Source organism: Xiphias gladius, chromosome 22, assembly GCF_016859285.1.
Source record: "Xiphias gladius isolate SHS-SW01 ecotype Sanya breed wild chromosome 22, ASM1685928v1, whole genome shotgun sequence".
NCBI classification, from domain to species: Eukaryota; Metazoa; Chordata; class Actinopteri; order Istiophoriformes; family Xiphiidae; genus Xiphias; species Xiphias gladius.
In genome coordinates, this window is record NC_053421.1 from 6080753 (window position 1) to 6100645 (window position 19893).

Here is a 19893-nt window from a genome sequence, read left to right on the forward strand (position 1 = left end):
ACACTTCAGACACACTGTAGAGCACAGCACTGGGGCATCTTCGGTAACAAAGGCTCTGGTTTCATCCCACTCCACAGGAAACCAGGAGCATCTGTTGTCTCTAAATAAACCCTGCCTTTATAGAAGGAAGCTATTTCTTAAGTCCACAAATCACAGCCTGTTTGTTTCATGTGATCCATCTGTATCAAGTAATATGCTGGAATTTAGATTTTCAGTCAAGCCTGTTTTTGCAGTCAATATGCAGACGGATAGTGTTTCAAATTAGATTTTTCCTGTTCAGATACACAATCTTTGCTTTTCTACCGTAACAGTAAGACGCTGCACATCATGCACTGAGACAGCATGACATAATATACTCAAAATGGTAGAATCTGGAGCTCTAGGGGTGTAGAGGCTGCACTGGAGAGGTTTGAAGAAATGGGCCTGTGACCAGTGCCAATCTAGATAAATTAAAAGCAGTCATTACTTCTGAACAGCACAGTGGACACAATGGAGAAATTTCAAACAAGTGAGCTGAGGTTGCTAGTTATCTAATTTGTTGTTCAACCAAGTAAAACAACAGCTACAACCATGAAAGCTATGTTACTGTTGTGATTTCCTATAAAGAACATTTTACTTGGCTCATTAATGGGCTGAATTACAATGACAGTGGGTCGACTGTGTGAGAGAAACTATACGACTCGCTCAGAAGCAGAACGGAGCTGCTTGGGGTTTGTCAACTACTTAGTCACTACAAATATGCAAGTGATTTTTCAAGTTCTGTTGTAGGTTTAACTGTCACCTCTCTGCAGGTCCATGGTTTAGTGCATCTATGTCGTGGAACTATGACATGAAAAATGTGATCAACTGAGTAACAAATTTCTGAAGTGAAGCTTCTTGAGGACAAAAGAAAAATATTGGTTATTAAAAAGTCTCTTTTCTCCTTTATAAAGTGAAAAAAGAACTGGACTGAAAAAATGTTATCAGGTTAAAACAAAGCCCTCTTCATTAGGTTTTCATTCTCTGTCCTCCCCAAAAGAATGTCTTAACCAACAAATATTAAGAAGTTTTACACTTAAGATCTCTAGCAAGTACATCACTATGAAAAGTTTGTGAACAACAAAACTGCAATAACACTCAGATCTCGTTCATAGCTGCCATTAATGTGCATCCTCAGTGATTAAATGTAATAGGAAAAAGAAACAAAGAAACAAGACTCCATTAAAGCAACACAGCAACTATGTACACCTTTGGGAATATTGTACACTTAAACCCAAAAGATGCCAAGGAATTCAATGAACGGGAACAATCTCGACCAGAGCAAATGCTATTGTATTTGACTCTAAAAACATGCTATATATTCTGTACCCGTGCAATCTGTTGAGTATGAATCACGGCTGCTAAATATATAGTTCCCCTCACTTTGTACACAACCATGACAAACTGAAGCATGCAGGGAATAGGAGAGTCAACAACTATCCGACTAACATTCCCTCGTGGTCTGATAGAATACACAAGCAGCCAATTTCCCTATACTCCCTTGTTTTCCCCGCCTGCTGGCTATACACAGCCCTCCCCAGATGTTATTTTTAGAAAACCCCCTAAACAGTAGGAGAGGCAAGAGCTCTGCACCACATCCAAACTGAACAGGTGCTGTGTAGGACTAGTTAGAGAGCTGGAGACTTCCCTCAAAAGTTCTTGAGGGAGGGAGGACATAGACAGTGGCTTAGCAGTTTGTGGTACACAGGATGGACGTGAAATAGGTCTACAACACATACCACCTTTGTGTTTTGTGAAGCTTAAAACAGGTAGTTTTTGTTAATGTCTCGTGTCATTTTTGATGACATTTACGTCATATTGTGATCTTTAGTGCTAAGTGATTAGTTGACATTTCAGTACCATTAATTGCTGTCTACATGTTGTATCGAAGCACTGTAGGCAACACTGCAAATCTCTGAACCCATTCTTCATGGCAACTTCGGATTTGGATATGTTGCATCAATGTGATGAAGTATCTTGATTTGTCAGTTATTTAATTTGTTGGATTTGCCAAAAATACAGTCCTATTCAGTTATTTTATCCATAAACAGTTTCTCAATGAGCTCTCCAGAAGATTTACTCTATCACGATTAAAAAATATAATGTGATATAAAATTCAGTAAAATTCCAAAAAGATATAGCCATAAAGGATTTTATCCATATTGTCCACTCCTAATAATCATTTTAAGTTTATCAAATATCAAGACTAAGAGTTCAGGCTGTACTTGTACAACATTTACCATCTTAGTTTAGCATGTTAACATGCTAACATTTGCCAACTAACGCAAAACGCAAAGGCTGATGGGAAGTCAACCAGTTTTACTGGTATTTGTCATAAACCAAATTATCTGACATGTTCAAATTTTGAATGATGGCACTGGATGAAAAGTCAGAGGATTACCAAAGTCGTTAAAATTCATCCTGAAGGGGGCAAGAGTGTCTGTACAAAATCTCATGAGAATCCATAAAACCGTTGCTGAGATATTTAAGTCTGGAGCACAGTGGTAGATTGACCAAACAACAGACTGACACCTGACTGACTGAAAGTGCCAGCCCTAATGATGCTGGTGTGGCTAATAACATTTTGTAATGTGTGAACTGGCAGCTTTTCTCTATCTCATATCATCATAAACTGAATCTGCTTGAGTTTTTAATTGTTGTTCAGACAAAATAAGCAATTGAAAGAAGACACTTAGGACTGTCGGAACTTGCAATGGGCATTTGCCCTCGATAGTCTAACATTTTATAAGCTTAACAGTTAATAAAATGAATACAATTAACAATAAATTGATACATTATCTACATTTGCTTATACATTTTGCATTCCTTGTATATAACTATATCTTTTTGTCATATACTTACATTCCCTCTAAAAGAATGAGGCAGCTCATTTATGGCAATGCAGGCCATTACAGGGCATTAAATAAGCTTCAACTTCAACATCTATTGGCATTCAAGGAGCTGAACAACATCAGCAGCCCTCTTTCCCAGTTTATGATTGGCCTGTGAAGGACAGAAATACCAAAGAAACATTTTCAAAACAGGATTAGCTTGCTAGCTACTTAAATTAGAAATCCAATACGAGTGTCATGTGAAGAGATAAAAGGGCCTGTATAACAACACAAAACAATATTGCATTGCCATTTGATTTTCTGACTTGTGAGCAATGTGTTGTGACACAGGCAGCTCATTTGTAGAATCTTCCAATTGGATAAAATTTAGGATGAGGAAGTAGGGAGGAAGACAGAGCAAGGGTCAAAACGTGGGTTTCAAAGGCAGCGATCTCTGCACCTGATTGGGTAATGGTTGGGCTGTTTGGTATCGATCCATACATGCAGCTGCACTTACAAACAGTAATACCTTGGCATAGTAAAACTGTTTTTCAGAAAAACAAGTGTAATATTGTGGGATAGATGGAGAGCTGTTGCTTTTGACTTGAATCAAGTGTCTGTGAAAAGAGACTAATATATGCAGTGAAATGCTTAAATGCTGGTGCTGTTATCTTAACACCAAGTCGTTAGGTGGACATGACAATTTTATTGCAGCAAAGAAGAGCTGCAAGTTTCACAAGGCTCTTCCCAATGTTTAAAATTAGGCTATTTAATAACACACAAGTTACTGTACAGTACGTTATCATATACCATTAAGGAAAGAATAAACGTAGTTTAATAGAGAACTGGGAGGCCAAGTTCAATGATGGTGTGTGGAGAGTGTCGCCGGTGCGTAGGCCTGTGTCTGCATGCAGACAGCATGTTGTTTGAGAGAGTAAGCTCTTAATTTGTATTTGGCTCCAGACAAAAACACAGACAGACACACTCCTCACTTAACCCTTAATGACAGCACAACATGCTAATGGATTATCTTGTTTAATGCTGTCTTAAATATCAGAACGAATCAGAAGGAGCATGCTTTTTTGATTTAAAGCTGACTGCTAAAGGATTGGGGGCAGCTGGGAAAGGCAGACACAAGTTGTACAAGTCTTAAATGACCAGACCACATTCAATATGGCCAGCATGTTTTTCTATACACTTTTTAATACTTCAAATGTCTCAAAACTCCAGGAAAGTAATTAGACTTATGGATCCTCTAATTACATCTAATATTTCAAGTTACAGGAAAATAAAAGCAATGTATCATACCAACAACACCAAATGTCAACTTTCTTATCAAAAGCCCCTCTATGAATACCACTGAGTAGAAGAAAAAGTGCCAACAGCACTGTATCAAGAAACAGGCCATTATTGCTGTGTAGTGCTAGCATTAGCTGCAGTCTTTCCATTGTAATGATAGTTATACAGTGCATGGGTCTATTGGAGCTGTCAACTTAAACACAGAACAGAGTGTGACAGGCAACATCCCCTTGCCAACAGTCTCAGTACCACTCAGCTCCATGTTACACAGTCTCCAGCCGCCAACCTCCACGGACCAGCCTATACACCACTCAGCTTTTATGGGAAACTTTGCTGAACTGCAGATTTGTCTGTGTCTGTGTGTCCGCATGAGGGCACGTGTGTACGGGGATGTCCTCTTTCCACATTAAAAGATGGACTCTAGTCTGTAATGAGGGATGTCACTATTAACACACTCATTTCAATTAATATTCTAACAGTGTGTACATGACTGTTTCCACAGTGATGGACCTGGTGCAGACTTACGGGGTAAAATGTGTTATAAAAAAAAATAAGAGTTGCAAACCTGTCTGCATTATACAGTGGCAGGTTCAGCTCTTGGAAAAATTTCTGAATAAAAAGGAGAAGCACATAACATGCCCTGCTGTAATCATAATGTTATATTAACCATAACAAGCTATGCAACTAAGGTTATTAAATTAAGTATTAATTGACTGGCAGTCAGTAGAGCGCATACCTCTGCCAAGGCGAAAAATGCCCTATCTTGCAATATTAAGGAAAGTGATAAAAAAAAATTCCTTTAATGGGCTATTCGCTGGCCCATGCTCCATCCCTCCACCACGTTTGGTGCAAATCGTAATCCTTCTGAACAAATAAACAATCCAACAAACAGACATGGGTGAAAAAAATGTACCTTTTTGTCGCAATTCCCTTACATTTATATTATGAATATAAACACCCTATTTTAAAACTATAAGGTGTTACAGCTGTTTTTAAAAAATTAATCTGTAGTGCACTGACATTGTAGAAGTCTTGGTTATTTATTGTTCTTATTATTGTGTTCACAACCAGTCATAAACCGAAGTATTTTGACCTGAGGGTGGCACTAACTGATAATGTAGAATATCACAATTCATCCTGTGGGTAAACTGAATGTCTGTAGCACATTTCATGGCAATCTATCCAATAGGATAAGAGACATTTCACTAAAAACCAAATGTCAACCTCATGGTGGCACTATAGAAAAATTCAGGGGATCACCAAAGTCAGTAGGATTCATCCTCTGGGGACCACGGATGTCTGTACAAAATCTCTTCTCAATCAATCCAGTAGTTGTCGGGATTTTGGACCAAAGAAGCAGACCAACTGACCTTGCTATCCCGAGCTACACCACTACCATGGCAAAAAAAGGATTTTGTAGAAAAAAAAGTTAGTATTTCTAAATCAAGGTATCAAAAAAAACATGGTTTTGTTACTATAAAATAAAACAGATTATTGGATTCTGACAACTGTTGATTACAGCCTGAAACAAGTATATATCCACATGCAGACATTGACACCACTGTGATGAAACAATATCTTGCATAACATCTACCACAATAATACTGTTTCCATACCAGTGCTTCACTAACACACAGTGAAAGCACTTTGATCCACAGTTCATGCAGCTGAAGACAGCAGGTCCTGCTTGAGTGCCAGACTTCCCGTCCCTACTGTCACATGCATTCAGACTCCAGGCTCACTAATCAGACTGTGATTCATCCAACCTCTGGCGTTAAAGTTATTGCACTTTGAGCAATATTTCTTTCCAAGTCAAAGCTGGGAGTGGGAGGGTGTGTGTATGTGTGTGTACGCCATTGGGGGGGGGGGTGCTGAATGGTATGGCTGAAGTATGGGTGCTGAATGGTATGGCTGAAGTCTAACTCTGCCCTGGGTGGATCGATAGCGATGATACATATACATAATGTACGCTTGCTGTAGCTTTCAAAACAACTCTGTAATTCATCCTTACCATGACAGTAATGCAACGTTTTGACTCAACTGATGTGTGATGATCTGCAAAGGGGCATTAATGACCAGCTTCCATTCATTATTATGATGTAATCACCCTTAATTAATGAAATAATCTTTGGATTGCATCAAGAGAGAGCTTTGTGTAGAAAGCAGATGGTGGAAAATAGAGCAAGGTTGGCATAAGCACACTTGTGTCATCCACATTTATGGTACAAAAGTGCATATTTATTGGTTTATGCCGCCTTTTGGAGCCCTGGCACTCTGCATCTCAGCAGCAACACTAACCTCTCAGGTTATAGCTCCAATCAATAACAGGAGAAGTGATGAGCTCAGCTATGAGAAACACAAACTCTGCATTATCAGATCGTCTTATTGAGCCAAAACAAAGGGTCTAGTTCAGGAATTCAGGAAAGGAAGTCTAGTTCAGATTTTAACAGGCTTTAGTACGGTACAGGCCAAATGCAGGTACTATGCATCACACTATGAGAGAGTCGTAATACAGTGGGGACACTGGAGTAACATTCCGTATATTTATAAACATTGTAGACATTATAACATGCGCATTAAAATCAGTCATGGGAAGTAACTAAGTACATTCGTTCAAGAACTCTACTTCAAGCAAATGGTCACTGTGTGGAAATAAAAAGTAAATGCTGACATGTATCACAGTAGCACAAGCACTCAAAGTTGTGCAAACTCACATAGTGAAGTTAATTATGTAGCAATATAATATTTGCTAACATTAGCCTACATTAGTCGCCACTGATATGATCAGTAACTTATGGTGCATATTGTTAGCTAACTTTAACTAAGATACAGTCGATATTACTGTATTGCTTTGAATTTGTAAAAAATTTAACAAACAAGAGATGTTAATTAGTCAGCTTTACCGGAGCTGCTACGTAGATTTTTAAAAATGTATTCTTTATTTATTTTTACCTTTGAACAGAGCTAGGCTAGCTGTTTCCAGTCTTTTTGGTAAGCTAAGCTAACTTGCAGCAGGCTGTAGCCATATATTTACCATATAGACATGAGAGTGGTATCAATCTTCACAACTAACTCGCAGCAAGAAAGTGAATAAATGTATTTCCAAAAATGTGTTGAACTATTCCTTTAAGGTGTCACTAATAATAATCTAATAGTAAAATATATATAATAGTATAACACTTTGAGAGGGGTCATTCTGCCTATGTCTTCATGTTCCTTTGATACTTAAGAACATCTAAGTGCTTATACTAGTAAAATTTGGAATGGGGGGCTTTTAATTGTGACTGCGTACTTCTTTAATGCAGTATTTTGTTATTTTTACTTAAGTAAAAGATCTGAAAACCTTTCCCACTTACGCATTAAATAAAGGTAATCTGTAACGTGAGTAATGTCAAATGCTCCACAAAGTGAACCTCCTGTCTAACCACAGTCTGTGATGGCAAACCAGTAACAGAGGCTGGATCACCAACACAGACAGCTTACTTTCCATTTAGCCAGACAGGTCTGCTGAGATCAAGAGGAAAAAATGATGCCAGCTTCTCCTCAAATCCATCTGCATAGCTATCACACATGGGGGATGAGATTTGACAGCTTGATGAACCATCCCCCTTCCTCGGCAATAAAACAAAACTCATCTTACAAACAGTTTTTTTGAGCCACATTTTTATCCTTTTCAATACAGCAGGCTTAGAATTAGAGAAAGTAAAAAGGAATAACAACTCAATAGGGGAAAAAAGTAAAATTCCCCTCATAATTTCCCTTTCCCTTAGACCGTGGCTTGGTCGAGGAGCTGAATAACACATTTAAAACCACAGGTCAAAACAAACAAACCTTTGCAAAACATTCACAGATGTTCAATGAGGAAGGATGATCATTGACCTCACTTAAGGCCGGCCTTATTCTTCGCAATCAAAGCAAGTAGCGCTGCCACTGCAGCCCCACATCAACCAGCGTATGCACTTTGGTGCACGTCAAACCCCTCTCTGCCTCCATGTTTTCCTGTCTACCTCTACACTAAAGGCAAAGTGCCAAAAAAAAAAAAAAAATCTTAAAAAATGCAAAATGCTTACAAATCTACATATTAAAACTGTGTTACAGCAAACTGGGAACTACAGTAGTTTGTGTAATAGTGTTATTTGCTGACAGAAGAAATCTTTGTAAGTCTCTCAGTTCTCCACTTTACATAACGTAATTATTCCAGTAAGGGAAACAGGATACAGAATCTTCACCACTAAGCACACAAACCTGTACATTACGACTTAAGGCTCAAAGAAATCATCATCATACCATTTTCAAATGTCTTTAGGACTTCTTCAAACACAACTTTATAAAATATATAAACATTTTCAGTGCAGTTCAGATGCAGTGCAGTTCAAATTTCAGATGCTGAGATGACCATATTGCCATTACATTTTTATCCTCGTACAATCATCAGCAATAAAACCATGATGATTAACCATGCCCCCTATATAGATAAATCAAAGCTGCAGTTACTGTCATATTTGTGGAGATAAAACCTAAACATACCCAATGATTAGCATGACACATAACACAAAAAGAAGAAAGTAAAAATACTATATTTTCAAACACAATTATATTGAGTGGGTATATATGGCATATACCACTCAATACATAGGTGCTGTACAGTGCAAGGCTTCTTGATCATTTCAAAACAAAATATTTACACAAACAGAAGATGCTACATTATTTAGCCTAACTACTTGTGTTAAGTAGTTTAGCTACAGTAGGATTTAATGAGTGCCGGTTTCTACTGAAGTTGAGGCCATCTAGTCTTGTGCCCAGAGGATAAACAGTAAACTCAACTGTCAGGGACAATAGAGAATCGCACTAGTTTCCACAATAATTGTCTGCCTCGCAGCCCCTTGTACTGGCTTTTTGACCAAGCCAGGGAATCTTTTATTGCTAAGAGTTACTTACTCTAGCAGTACAGTCTTTTGAAGAAATAAACTGTGATCATTGGCAGCCAACATCGTTCAATTAAATTTACTTAGCTGAAGCTCTGATGTGGTAACCCAATGCTTTGCAAACCAGATTTTTTTTTAGGTGTGACATGCAATGACAAATAAAAAATAAAGCTCCAGGGAAGTTTTTAAGAACTTTTTTCACCTCCCTGGTAATTATGTTGTCCATAGATTCAATTTTGGAGTACATTTGAAAAGTTTATTTTTCATCATGAGAAATCCTCCAACCTTTAGTCAGTGACTGAAATTGTTGCTTTTTCGTTCATCGTTAACACAACCAAACGGAAAACAAACAGTACCATCAACTTAAGAGACCTAAAGAAAAGCTATGAACAGGAAGCGGTAAACCAAGACCTTACGAGCTTCAAAGAAAATTCTAGCTGATGTCATATCCTTTCAGTCAAGGGTTTAATTTCTCTGATGTCTTCATAAGAAGGGAAATCACTACCAAAAGGTGTGGAATCTTTGGGAAGAAGAGATGCATGTTTCCTGAGGCTGGGTACTATTTTCAGCTGGAGTAATGAAGATGCAAAAGATGCAGTCGAATCACTCAGAACAGGTCTTAATTACCTTCCCGTCGATGTCAACTGCGCTCAGCATTTGTGCTCATCATCTGGTCTCTTTCAAACACCTGCTGTTGAAATACCTCTGAATTGGCAATCATGACGCACAGTATATAGCTCTGTTCAGCCTATTGGCCACATGAATGTCTGATTTAAATCCTTTCAGGCCTTTCAGTGTGTTATTTAACAAGTCTTATGTCCCAGTCAGCTCTCCTTTATCATCATACAGAAGTCAAGTTGTTGCTACTAAGCTTAGCCCCTGCGTCTCTATTTTAATCTGGATTTCTTTTTATCTCCAAACTGACCTCCTTTCTAGTTTTCCTCACAGGAGATGCATTGTCCTGTTAGTGGGACAGACTCATCATTTTGGTGACAAAGTCCTTGGAGGAAGATACAGTTTCAGTCCGATAATTGCGTCTGTTACCTCCTGAAACAGAGACCAGTTTGTGTCGACAAGACATCCTTGAAAAGTCAGGGAAGAGTCATAAGATCACACCCTGAACACAGTTCTGTAAGAGCAAAAACAGGTGTACGGTGTTGTGGTCCGGCAATCCCACTGGGACTCCTGCCACTTTAGTGCGGACTCCTAATGGCAAGCGCCCCGCATGCCATTAGGAGGATCTGTGACATGCTGGTGCAAACTGCTCAAGGACTTTTTGGAAATTAAGATGATTAAAATCACCTATTACAGTGCTGAGAGCTTCAGCAGATTGCACTTTCTGAATCACGCTGATAATTGCAAAAGAGCCGGTGTCAGGCTTAGGGTGAACGTGAACGGTGACAAATAAGTGAACACCCCGGGGACAGAAAGAACTCAGAGATTCAGTTTGATGTCAGGAGGACAAAGCTGCTCTCGCAACGTGGCACTGGTGAATCACATGCTATTAATAAAGAGTATGGGCACACAATCTGTTTTGTGTTTTTAAATACAACAAAATGTATGTATTACAGTACCTAATGAGTGCATTCCAATGGGAATCTAGGGGTCGGGAACCCCAAAAGGGGTCACAAAATAAATCTGAGGGACAAGACAAGTAACAGGATAGGAAAGCAAAAAAAAAAAAAAACCCAAAACATTTTCTATACCAAATCTTTGTTTTTTAGATGTTCCTCTAATCTTTGCTTTTTTTCCTGTTAATTTTTTAACTCTTAAGGGTCTATAAAAATGAACAAAATCATCACTTTTTGGCTGATTTGCTCATAAACCATACACACTTGCAACTGTAGTGGGTCTTGGACATTGCTATATTTTTAGAGGTCACATGCCAAAAAAGGTTGGGAATCACTGTCCTAGAGAATCTGCAAATCTGATCTATAATACATTGTTCAATACTTAGAGGCTGCACAGAGCTGTGCCTTTGCTCATTTTTTTTAGTTCAATCTAGATTAGTCTGAGAGATTTGGTTAAAAAAAAGGAAAAGATTGATATTAAACTGCACTCTTTCAGAAAATGGTTGGTGTTACTGTTTTTAAACCAATAACTCACTTGGACTTCTTTATTTGTCAGCAAGTCTTCCCTCCCCATCGGAAATGTCATCAATACATCTTAAAACTTCAGCGCACTGCCTTGGCTCCGCATTAGAAATCTGGAGCAGTATAGAATACCTGTGGTGTTATGGATGAAATAGCAGTTTTTAGGGATTTCAAATAAAAAGCAAATTATCCATCTATCTCATGTGAAAACAGAAGAACCACCTTTCAGAATAGACTGTCTTTCTGGTTTCTTCACACACTTCTATAATCAAATCATAAGAAAGAAAGTACATTGCAAGAATACACACTTCTCTATCTGTTTAACCAGTGGCATTTTGAGGACTTTGAGAGAAGAGTCATATGATGCCGGTTACAGCTTAGACAGGATAACTGAATGATTATCCGCAGGGGCATGCTGTGCAGTAGCATATGTGTTTACAATGCCTGCAGGTGTGACAATTCTGTGTTTACAGTAAATCCTACCACTGTTTCTCTAATGCTACTTTTTAATCTCTGTATTGTGTCCATACTTTTGCCTCATTGCAGGTAAGCCTGCAGGAGTTTGCAGTCAGTCTTTGCATGGCTATTCTTCTCAGTCACTACTGTGTCCTCCAGATAAAGCAATACTTGAAATAGCTGTGTGATGTTAACAATAGTAAAGACAGAGCAGATGCCAAACAGGCTTAACAACACAGTTCTGCATTTTGTAGCTCATAATGTTGCATGTGAAAGCAAATTTGCATCTCTACTTTTTGTCTGTTTTCTCACGGCTCTCCCCGTCCTGATAAGAGCAACAACTTCCCTCTTCCACTGACCACCCTTGTGAACTCAGACTTTGACATGCATTCCCGATAAATCTGCAAAAGCTCAGGCCTGTCTTACTGTGAAATCAGAACGGGACTGAAGGCTCCATAACAGACTGTTTAAGCCCTTTATGCAGACTTTACAGAAGTTTGCTTGAGGGATTCACCCACAATTGATATTATTCAGATGCAACAGCTGGATGTGACCTGGTCTCTAGCATCATTTTCTCACTTCTTCTATCGGACTCGGTGTTTAGTTAGTCTCATTCTTTCGCCCCTGAGTGGGGCAGAAGCCTGGTCCACTTTGTTGTGTAAGTAGAGAAGTACAGGGACTGCTAATGAACACCACCGCCCATCCGTGGTCTTTCAAGAGCAGCAAACCAAGCCTCTGATTAATCTCTGTCCTAATCAGGTTGAACAATTAACCTGCCTGCCAGTGAGCTCTGGAGCCTGATGACTCTGCATGAGCTGGAAACCCCCTGTACATTAAGCCAGAGCAGGGTGAGCGTGTGCCCCTCACACTGCAACTTTCACTGTGTCTTCAGAACAACCAATTTAGACTAACTAATAGCGCACGGCATTCTGTGTGATATATCAGTGGATCGTGTGGCCGAGAGCTCAGATCACCGTCTCTGCTTTTTTCTTTTCAACGGCACTATATTTCTCCGCATTTAATTCAAAGTCGGAGAAGGAACTGATGGGCCTCATAATAAATTATGTGTGAGAGGAAAAGCAGAAAGGGGAAAAAAAAAAAAAATCCAATTTTCGTCAACATGGAGATACTCCTCGATGTCAAAAGCCTTGAGGACATACTGGCTGGGTGGTTTAAGTATGCACTGCCTGCATATTTGAAATACTTGGAATGTCTCAGTTGTTACAGGCAGTGTGTCCGCACAACAAACTGGACAGGCACAGAGCAGAAGTTAGAATCAGATCAAAAATAGGAAATCAGGCAGGGTAGCAAGGATACGGACCTTCAGTCCTATGACTCCACTGTCCAGGAAGTCTTCCTCAACAAGTGTGCAACGGCTAGTATTGCATAATGTATTTGCCTTCACTGTTCTAATACCAAATGCACCTAACTGACACGCATTAATCTTAACTTCTTCTGCAATGTATGCAAGTCCTGTGAAAAAAGGGGTTTTGGTGATGGGCAGACAGGGGTTCCACGCAAGTCCTCTCAGCTTTAGCTCGGTAGAAACTGTATGAGGGGGACACCCTTTAACGGTTGATCACTGTTATTTACCTCTTTACAGTGCAGCTTTTTCACATGACAGACCCTGTGACATTAAGTTTCATGGTTTCAAGACACTGAATAAGAAACCGAGTATGAAACGTCACCAGTCCAGCTGGCAAGGCTGTTTGCCGGCAGCAACAGCAGGATGCGTGTGAGAGTTGAAAACTTGGTCTCTGTCTAAATGTTCGAGGGAATTCAGTATAATAAGAGACTTTTTGTATGTCAATAAACTAACTTTAGTATGTGGCAATTCAAAGTCGCTGAACGCGGCGCATTTTAGTGACAGAGGGCTGTGAAAATAAAGGGCAAAACTAAACTAACGTTAAACGTTTAAATTGTATTGGAATAAGTGGCACTTAATGAATAGAACTTCACCGAAATGAAGGGTGATACTTAATGTTTATCTCTAGATCTTCACCTATGTACTACCGGGTAAGAAAATTATCCAAGGGACGAGGAAACCTTAAACTGAACGATTATTGAAGGGAGTTTGGCACTATGCTCTCCAGGAGAGCAAGCGTTGGGGGGGTGCTTTCTCTGGATAGTTGGCTACGTGTTGTCCAAACCATCACCCAACGGCACTGAATGGTAGACTGACCTCTTTTGGAAAGGACGCGGATACTTTCGCTTGTTGTCCCGGCGTGGTGCTCCGGACCTGGAGCCGTCTCCTGTCCGGATCCAGGCCACAGTCTCTGGGAGATTGCGTCTCTAACAACTCTCGCGCCGCTGCTAACAGAAAATATGTAGTCCATGCTGCTACGGAGCCGAGCTAGCTTCCCTAGGAACAAAGTGTCACACGGCCCGTGGCCATTGCGCAGTGTTGGCAAAAAGTGAGAGGCTCGGACTCGTGGTGTGTGTGTGAAAAGCCTCGAACGCTCGCCACATACCAAAACAGGAACTATTTGAAATACGTCAACAAGCGCAAACTTTTTTTCTTCTTGCCCCTAGTGGAGTCGAAGCGGATTCCACTGGCGGATCCGTGTACAGCGACCTACTGCTCTACCGGCCTGTGTTTACAGTTCCCACAAATGGATGCATATTTCATATACAGTCCCAATATTTGATTTGAGAACCAAAACTGGGATTATTTTTGGTTTAGTAAAGACTGATTTAGTTAAACCGCCCCTACTGTTAATTATGCTGAGGATCTTAAACCCGTCAGAGAAAACTTTTTCAGTTAATCCTAAAAAAAAAAAACAGGTCAGAACAATGCCAGTGTTTGTTGAAAAATGCTCTAACGAACAGGCTAAGCAGAGTATTTCGTTCAAAATGTTATTGAAAAAAAAAAAAAAAAATCAATCTACTAATTTGAGCTGCAACAATTAGCTGATTAATCGATCGAGAGAAAAGTAACTGGCAGCTCTTTTGAGACATTTCTAAAGCAGCGAACGCCAAACATTTGATGGGCTTCACAAGGGTTTATTGGACACATTATTATAAATTAATACGAGGATCTAAAAGATAAAATCTTTACAAATAAATAAATAAATAAATGTATGGGTAAAAATGCGACTCGGCTCAGCCTGCACCTACTTCCAGACTTCTGCTGGGATATTTAATAGCCATCACATGTGGGGCTTTATGGCACCCAGGAGAACGACATCCATCCGGCGTCCGCCGTAACATCGTTCTAGTAAACCGAGACTCTCACAGTCGGAGCCAAAGCACCCTCCCGCGCCCTTACGCGACTCGAGGGGGGGGGGGGCACAGTGAGAACTCCGAGACCTGTGGGGCATATACGCGTCTGCTTATCCCAGTGAGGGATGTAAAGGGGGTCGCATTTGCGGAGCGCCAATGATTGCGGAAAAGTGAAACACCGACCGACCGACCGGCCGGCAGCTAAGTCAGGTGAGCGGTGACCTGGAGAGACTGTGTTGCGTTATCCCACTGTAGGGGGCAGGGGTCAGGAGTGTAGAGGAATCCCGTGACGTCCCAGGTGCATTGGAGAAGTGATCGGAAATTGGGGAGGAGGGCGGGGACTGGCTCCGTTTGTCCACTCATTTACATCGGAAAAGGTAAAGGTGAGAAGGATTTTGCTCGGCAGGCTAAAATCTGACAGGAATAGTACCTGGCACCTGTTTTAGGTGGGCTGAGGTTGAAACAGCTGTTATAACCGAGCACACTGAAGCAGTGTCATCCGAGACGGGATCAGGGCTATGCTCAATACTGAATGCGCTCCACCTGCTGGTTACACAGGATAGTGCAGACTTTAGTGTCCCTCAGTGCAAAGACACATAAAAACAACAAAAAATACAGGTGATGTAACAATCACATCCATTGCCAGATAAAGATTTTGTCATTTGTTGAACAGGCATATTTTATTACGTTTGTATAGAGTGCGGATGGCTACTCCTCCCCAACATGCTATTCTCAACTGGAATCTGCCTTTACCTGATGTACTGTGAATGCATCTCTGGTTCTGTATAGGGGTGCTTCTAACGCTCATTATCGATCCATCTATAATTTCACCGATTAATCAAGAAATTGTTAATAAATTAGTCTACAAAATGGAAGAAAAAAAAGTGAAAAGTGCGTGTCACAATTTTCCAGAGCCAAGGCTGATCTGCAAATTACATTTTCTGTCTGACCAACAGCCCGAAACCCAATGGTATCGAGTTTACGGTGGTATAAAACAGAGAAAAATAGCAAATATTCCCATTTGAATAGCTGGCATCTGTAAATGTTTACAATTTTTTTCCCCTGAGAAACTACTTTGATTAATGGATTATCAAAGAGATTCATTTTCTGTAGACTGACTAGCAAACAACAAACCATTCGGCACCTCAGCTGAGTATGAGCTCTGTAGAAAAACCCTCAAAGTAAAATAATTTGGGCGTTTAGGCATGTTCAAGATCAGTTTTGTGACAAGTTAATTGTAACTTTAATTTAACTTTAACTTTAATTTGAAACCTAATTGCACATAACCTGCAGCATGTAAACTGGTCAAAACAGTCTTATACAGCAATGTCCCTGGAACAGGTAAAATAAAGTTTTCAAACTTGTAGGCCCGGTTCTAACTTCAATTTCAGACATTTCTGTGAACAACTGTGACATTGATGTATTAGACCCTTGTTGGATTTTCCGTCAGGGATTTAACTTGGCACTTTGTTCCTCTCTCTGACCTTGAACAGGGCCCTGCTGGTACACTTGGCTCTCAGTGTGCTACCTTGTAGCTGTGTGATATACTGTGTTGCTGTAATGCTGCCCAGGAGCAGTCATCAAATCATCCATAACATCCTCAGAGGGAGCCTGACCGGGTTCCTTCTGATTCCCTCTCCATTTCCTCCTCAGCAGTAGTGCAGAGTCAACGATAAAGCCGAATCTAGTTATAAAGTTCTATTTTCTCGGAGAACTCCTCCACTTCAAATTAAGCTTTAGTGTGACCAAAGACAGAAAATGAGAGAATTCCCTCTGTGCTCATCCAACAACATGAGCCTCATTGCATGGACATTATGTAAGTTACTTTGTTCTGCTTAAGATAGCACGTTTGATGTATTGTCTGTTGTCTGTATTTTTTTTTGTGTGTGATTAAAGAGGCTCAAGCCAATTAGTTACCAGACATCCATTTTGTTATGTTTTACTGAATTTTTGCAACACTTTAATTTTTGCATATGTTAACAGTGCATGTAGAAGTCAAAACATTACCTTTCTTATCAATTTTCTAATACACTCAGATCAGCACTTGAGAGTGCAGCACTAGTCAGGGAATCATTCTGTTTAATGACTTTAAAAAGGTGAAGTCTTGTTATACAAGTACTCGTATAAAAACCTCCTGGTGTCAGCAGCTGCCGGTGAAAGCCCTGAGAGGGTCTTGTTTGTGAGGCATTGTCATTGTCTGGGGGCGGGGCACTGGGGAGTGAGTGCTAATCTCAGCAGTTTCCTATTGAGAGTCAGGTAGGCTGCAGCCTAATCCTGAGGAGAGAGGAATGCTTTCATTACAGAACAACAAACACGAAGGCCACTGGGGAGCTGCCGCTTTTCTACTGTCAACGGACAGGCGGAATACACAAGCAAGGTTACGTAAGGGGAGCTGCAGCAGTACGCCGGTGTGACCACCAGCCTGTGTGTGCACTGGAATGGCTGTATTAAGTATGTGCGCGCACACACACGTACTGTACACTCACTTTCACGTAGTTGCAATCTGCTCCTTTCCCCCACACATTTCCCCGTTTACAGAGGAAATCACTATGACATAAATGCAGCAGAGAATTCACTCATGCGACACAAATGCACCTGCTAGCAAATGCAAACAAGCCTTTTTAGTGTGCGGTAATTGGGAGGGCTCATTGAGGTGGAGTGTGTGAGGCAAAAGAGATGGTTTAAGATAGTCTTCCCAGAAGTGATGGATCTCACATGGCATTCCTTGGAGCTTCTGTGGAGCTGGAGTATAAACACCGAACATACAGCACACACACTGGCCTGCGCTTCAGGAGCGTTCTGCTCTATTATCCCGCAGCCTGTGCAAGAGGCATAAACAAAATGATGACCAATAAAGATGGTTGGCTGCTGGAGGAAGCAGGCTGAAACATCCAGACAAAGGCGGCAATCACAGGTGTTTAACAGCCCTTGGCAGAAAATCCCACCCTCTCTGAGGTTTTTCCATTGGGGAAGTGAAGCTTCGCCTCTCAAAAGCTGTCAGCTCTACAGCAGATGAACATGTTCCTCACTCTGGCAGCAGGACCCAAATATTCATAAGAGGGAAACATGAATCAAGAGTCTTGTGGTGCCTGTGTTAAGACTGTGACAATGTCTGAATCACCAGATCATCTAGAGGATCAGGGCTGTTCAGTTACTCAACACTGTGGTTACATAAGTCTGACTGCTGTCACCCAAACGTTGTTTATCTTTTTTCTTTACTTTACATGGTCACTGTTCATTTCTGAGCCTTCAACATCTCCTACCTAGCAGCTTATGTGGGCTGCAGTTAAAGGACTATACCAACAGTTATGGAGTTTGGTCCATGAGTCTTTATCCCATGTGTGACGTCAGCGTGATATTAAAATCATTTGCGTCTCTCAGCCATATCAGTGAGCTTGCAAACACAGATGATGCACATTATCTTAAAACTGAGACAATAGCTTGCAGCCCTGGTGCTAAATTATTGTTTAAAGGAATAGTTCACCCTTTTTTTTGGGAATTATGCTCATTTTCTTTCACTAGACTATGTAAAGCAGAGTCTACGGAGAACGAGATGTAGCATGGAGCTGAAGCCAGGAAGCGATCAGCCTAGCCTAGCATAAAGAATGGAAGCAGGGGGAAACAGCTTAGCTATGCGGTTTTAGAGGGAGTGATGTTGATGTTTTCACATTTCTGTTTGGGTAAGTGTAACAGAGTCTGTATAGGGTTTGATTCTGCTTGTCATATGTCCAGTGTTGTATGTTTATCAGCTCACAGGTGCTCTCTCTAAGTAGCATGCATTGAGTTAGTCAGAATTTCCAATTCACATGATCTGTATTACTTTGGACTTTGGGAGGACATAGGCGCAGGTGGACTGTGCATACAGTGCATGCATGGGGACAACAGGGGTGACCTGGTTATATTCCTCCTATGGACTATTGTTTGATAGCATACCTCTCTCCCCCAACATGTTTTCTGTCTCTACCCTCTGTCTCTAGCTATTTAATTAAAATAATATGCAAAAAAAAAAAAAAAAAAAAAAGGGACGACATCCAATGACCACCAAGAAAGGGTTACACAACTGTAATCTTATCAAACCGTCACCATGACAACTGAGCAACGCCATCAGCTGACAAAGGCCATTACATTTAGTTGAAAGCTTTCGATTCAACAAGTATTCTTAACTTTGTGATGACAATTTTGTTTTTGTCAAGGTCAGGAAAGAACCTTCAGACTCACACTGAAACTGTTTTTCTTTTCAGTGGTGTGCACCATCATAGTGACGTACAGTTACCCAGAACACCACCGGGCACTGGCCTGTAGAAAATCCGGCCAGGGACATGAAAAGAGGTGTTTCTTCCATACGGCCTCGTGGTTATAGTGTCAAAAGGTCAAGGCTTACGGTTGGGACTAGCCTTTCGCTTACATAAAGAGCTACTCATAACAGTACTGACAAATCTACCACAACACTATCCTGCCATGAGAAAAAAAATAGGATCTGAGCAAAAAAACATAATCACATCAGAGACACTGCCCTAGTTTTAGAAGATAAGCCGCCTGTCACAGTCAATTGTGCTCTTTTATGTATCTGGGTTTTCCCTTTTAACTAATTCAGGAAACCCTGGCCAAGAGTTTTTTCTCACTTTAAGACAGATTTGCGACCAAAAGAGCCAAACATACCATCCAAAAACGGGTCTTTTGTTTCTATGAATGTGTTATGTAAAGTAAATATAGGAGGTATATTCTTGCTGCATGAAAAAAGTCGCCATATTCAATTCATACATGATGTCAGACTGTTGAAATAAGCCTCCGTATTCTAGCTTAATGCCTCTAGAAGAGAAAGAAAAGGAGGCGGTGAAGGCTAAGGTGTTGTTTTGCCATCCAGTCTGACACTGACCTGCTGCCGCAACATTTTAACTTGCTGTTATTGCCTGGATTTCCCTCTGAGGACAGTTCTACAGGGTGGCTAGTGGTGATCGATGAGCGGTGGTGTCAAAGCGGGCTATCTTTCACTGCCACTTCCACTGCCCCCGCTCACGGTCATCTATCCACTGCGGGTGTCCGCACTGT

General features: G+C 40.6%; 1 protein-coding gene across 5 annotated transcripts in view; it reads right to left on the reverse strand.

The window, feature by feature from the left end:
• The window catches only part of oxr1a (oxidation resistance 1a), a 153870-nt gene that overhangs the window by 49983 nt on the left and 83994 nt on the right, over positions 1-19893 (reverse strand). Inside the window, exons 1-2 of one of the 5 annotated variants that reach the window (XM_040117156.1) lie at positions 13805-13901; positions 11180-11298 (exon numbers count right to left, since the gene is read on the reverse strand). The exons of 2 other annotated variants lie outside the window; for them this stretch is intronic. Coding sequence is in view for 1 of the 3 variants with exons in the window: in XM_040117155.1 (XP_039973089.1) it covers positions 13805-13958 (154 nt within the window). In the remaining 2 variants the exon portion in view is untranslated. Of the gene's footprint in view, positions 1-2880; positions 2985-11179; positions 11299-13804; positions 14416-19893 lie in introns of those variants that run through there. 2 more of the 5 variants (XM_040117155.1, XM_040117157.1) reach the window with 2 other exon arrangements.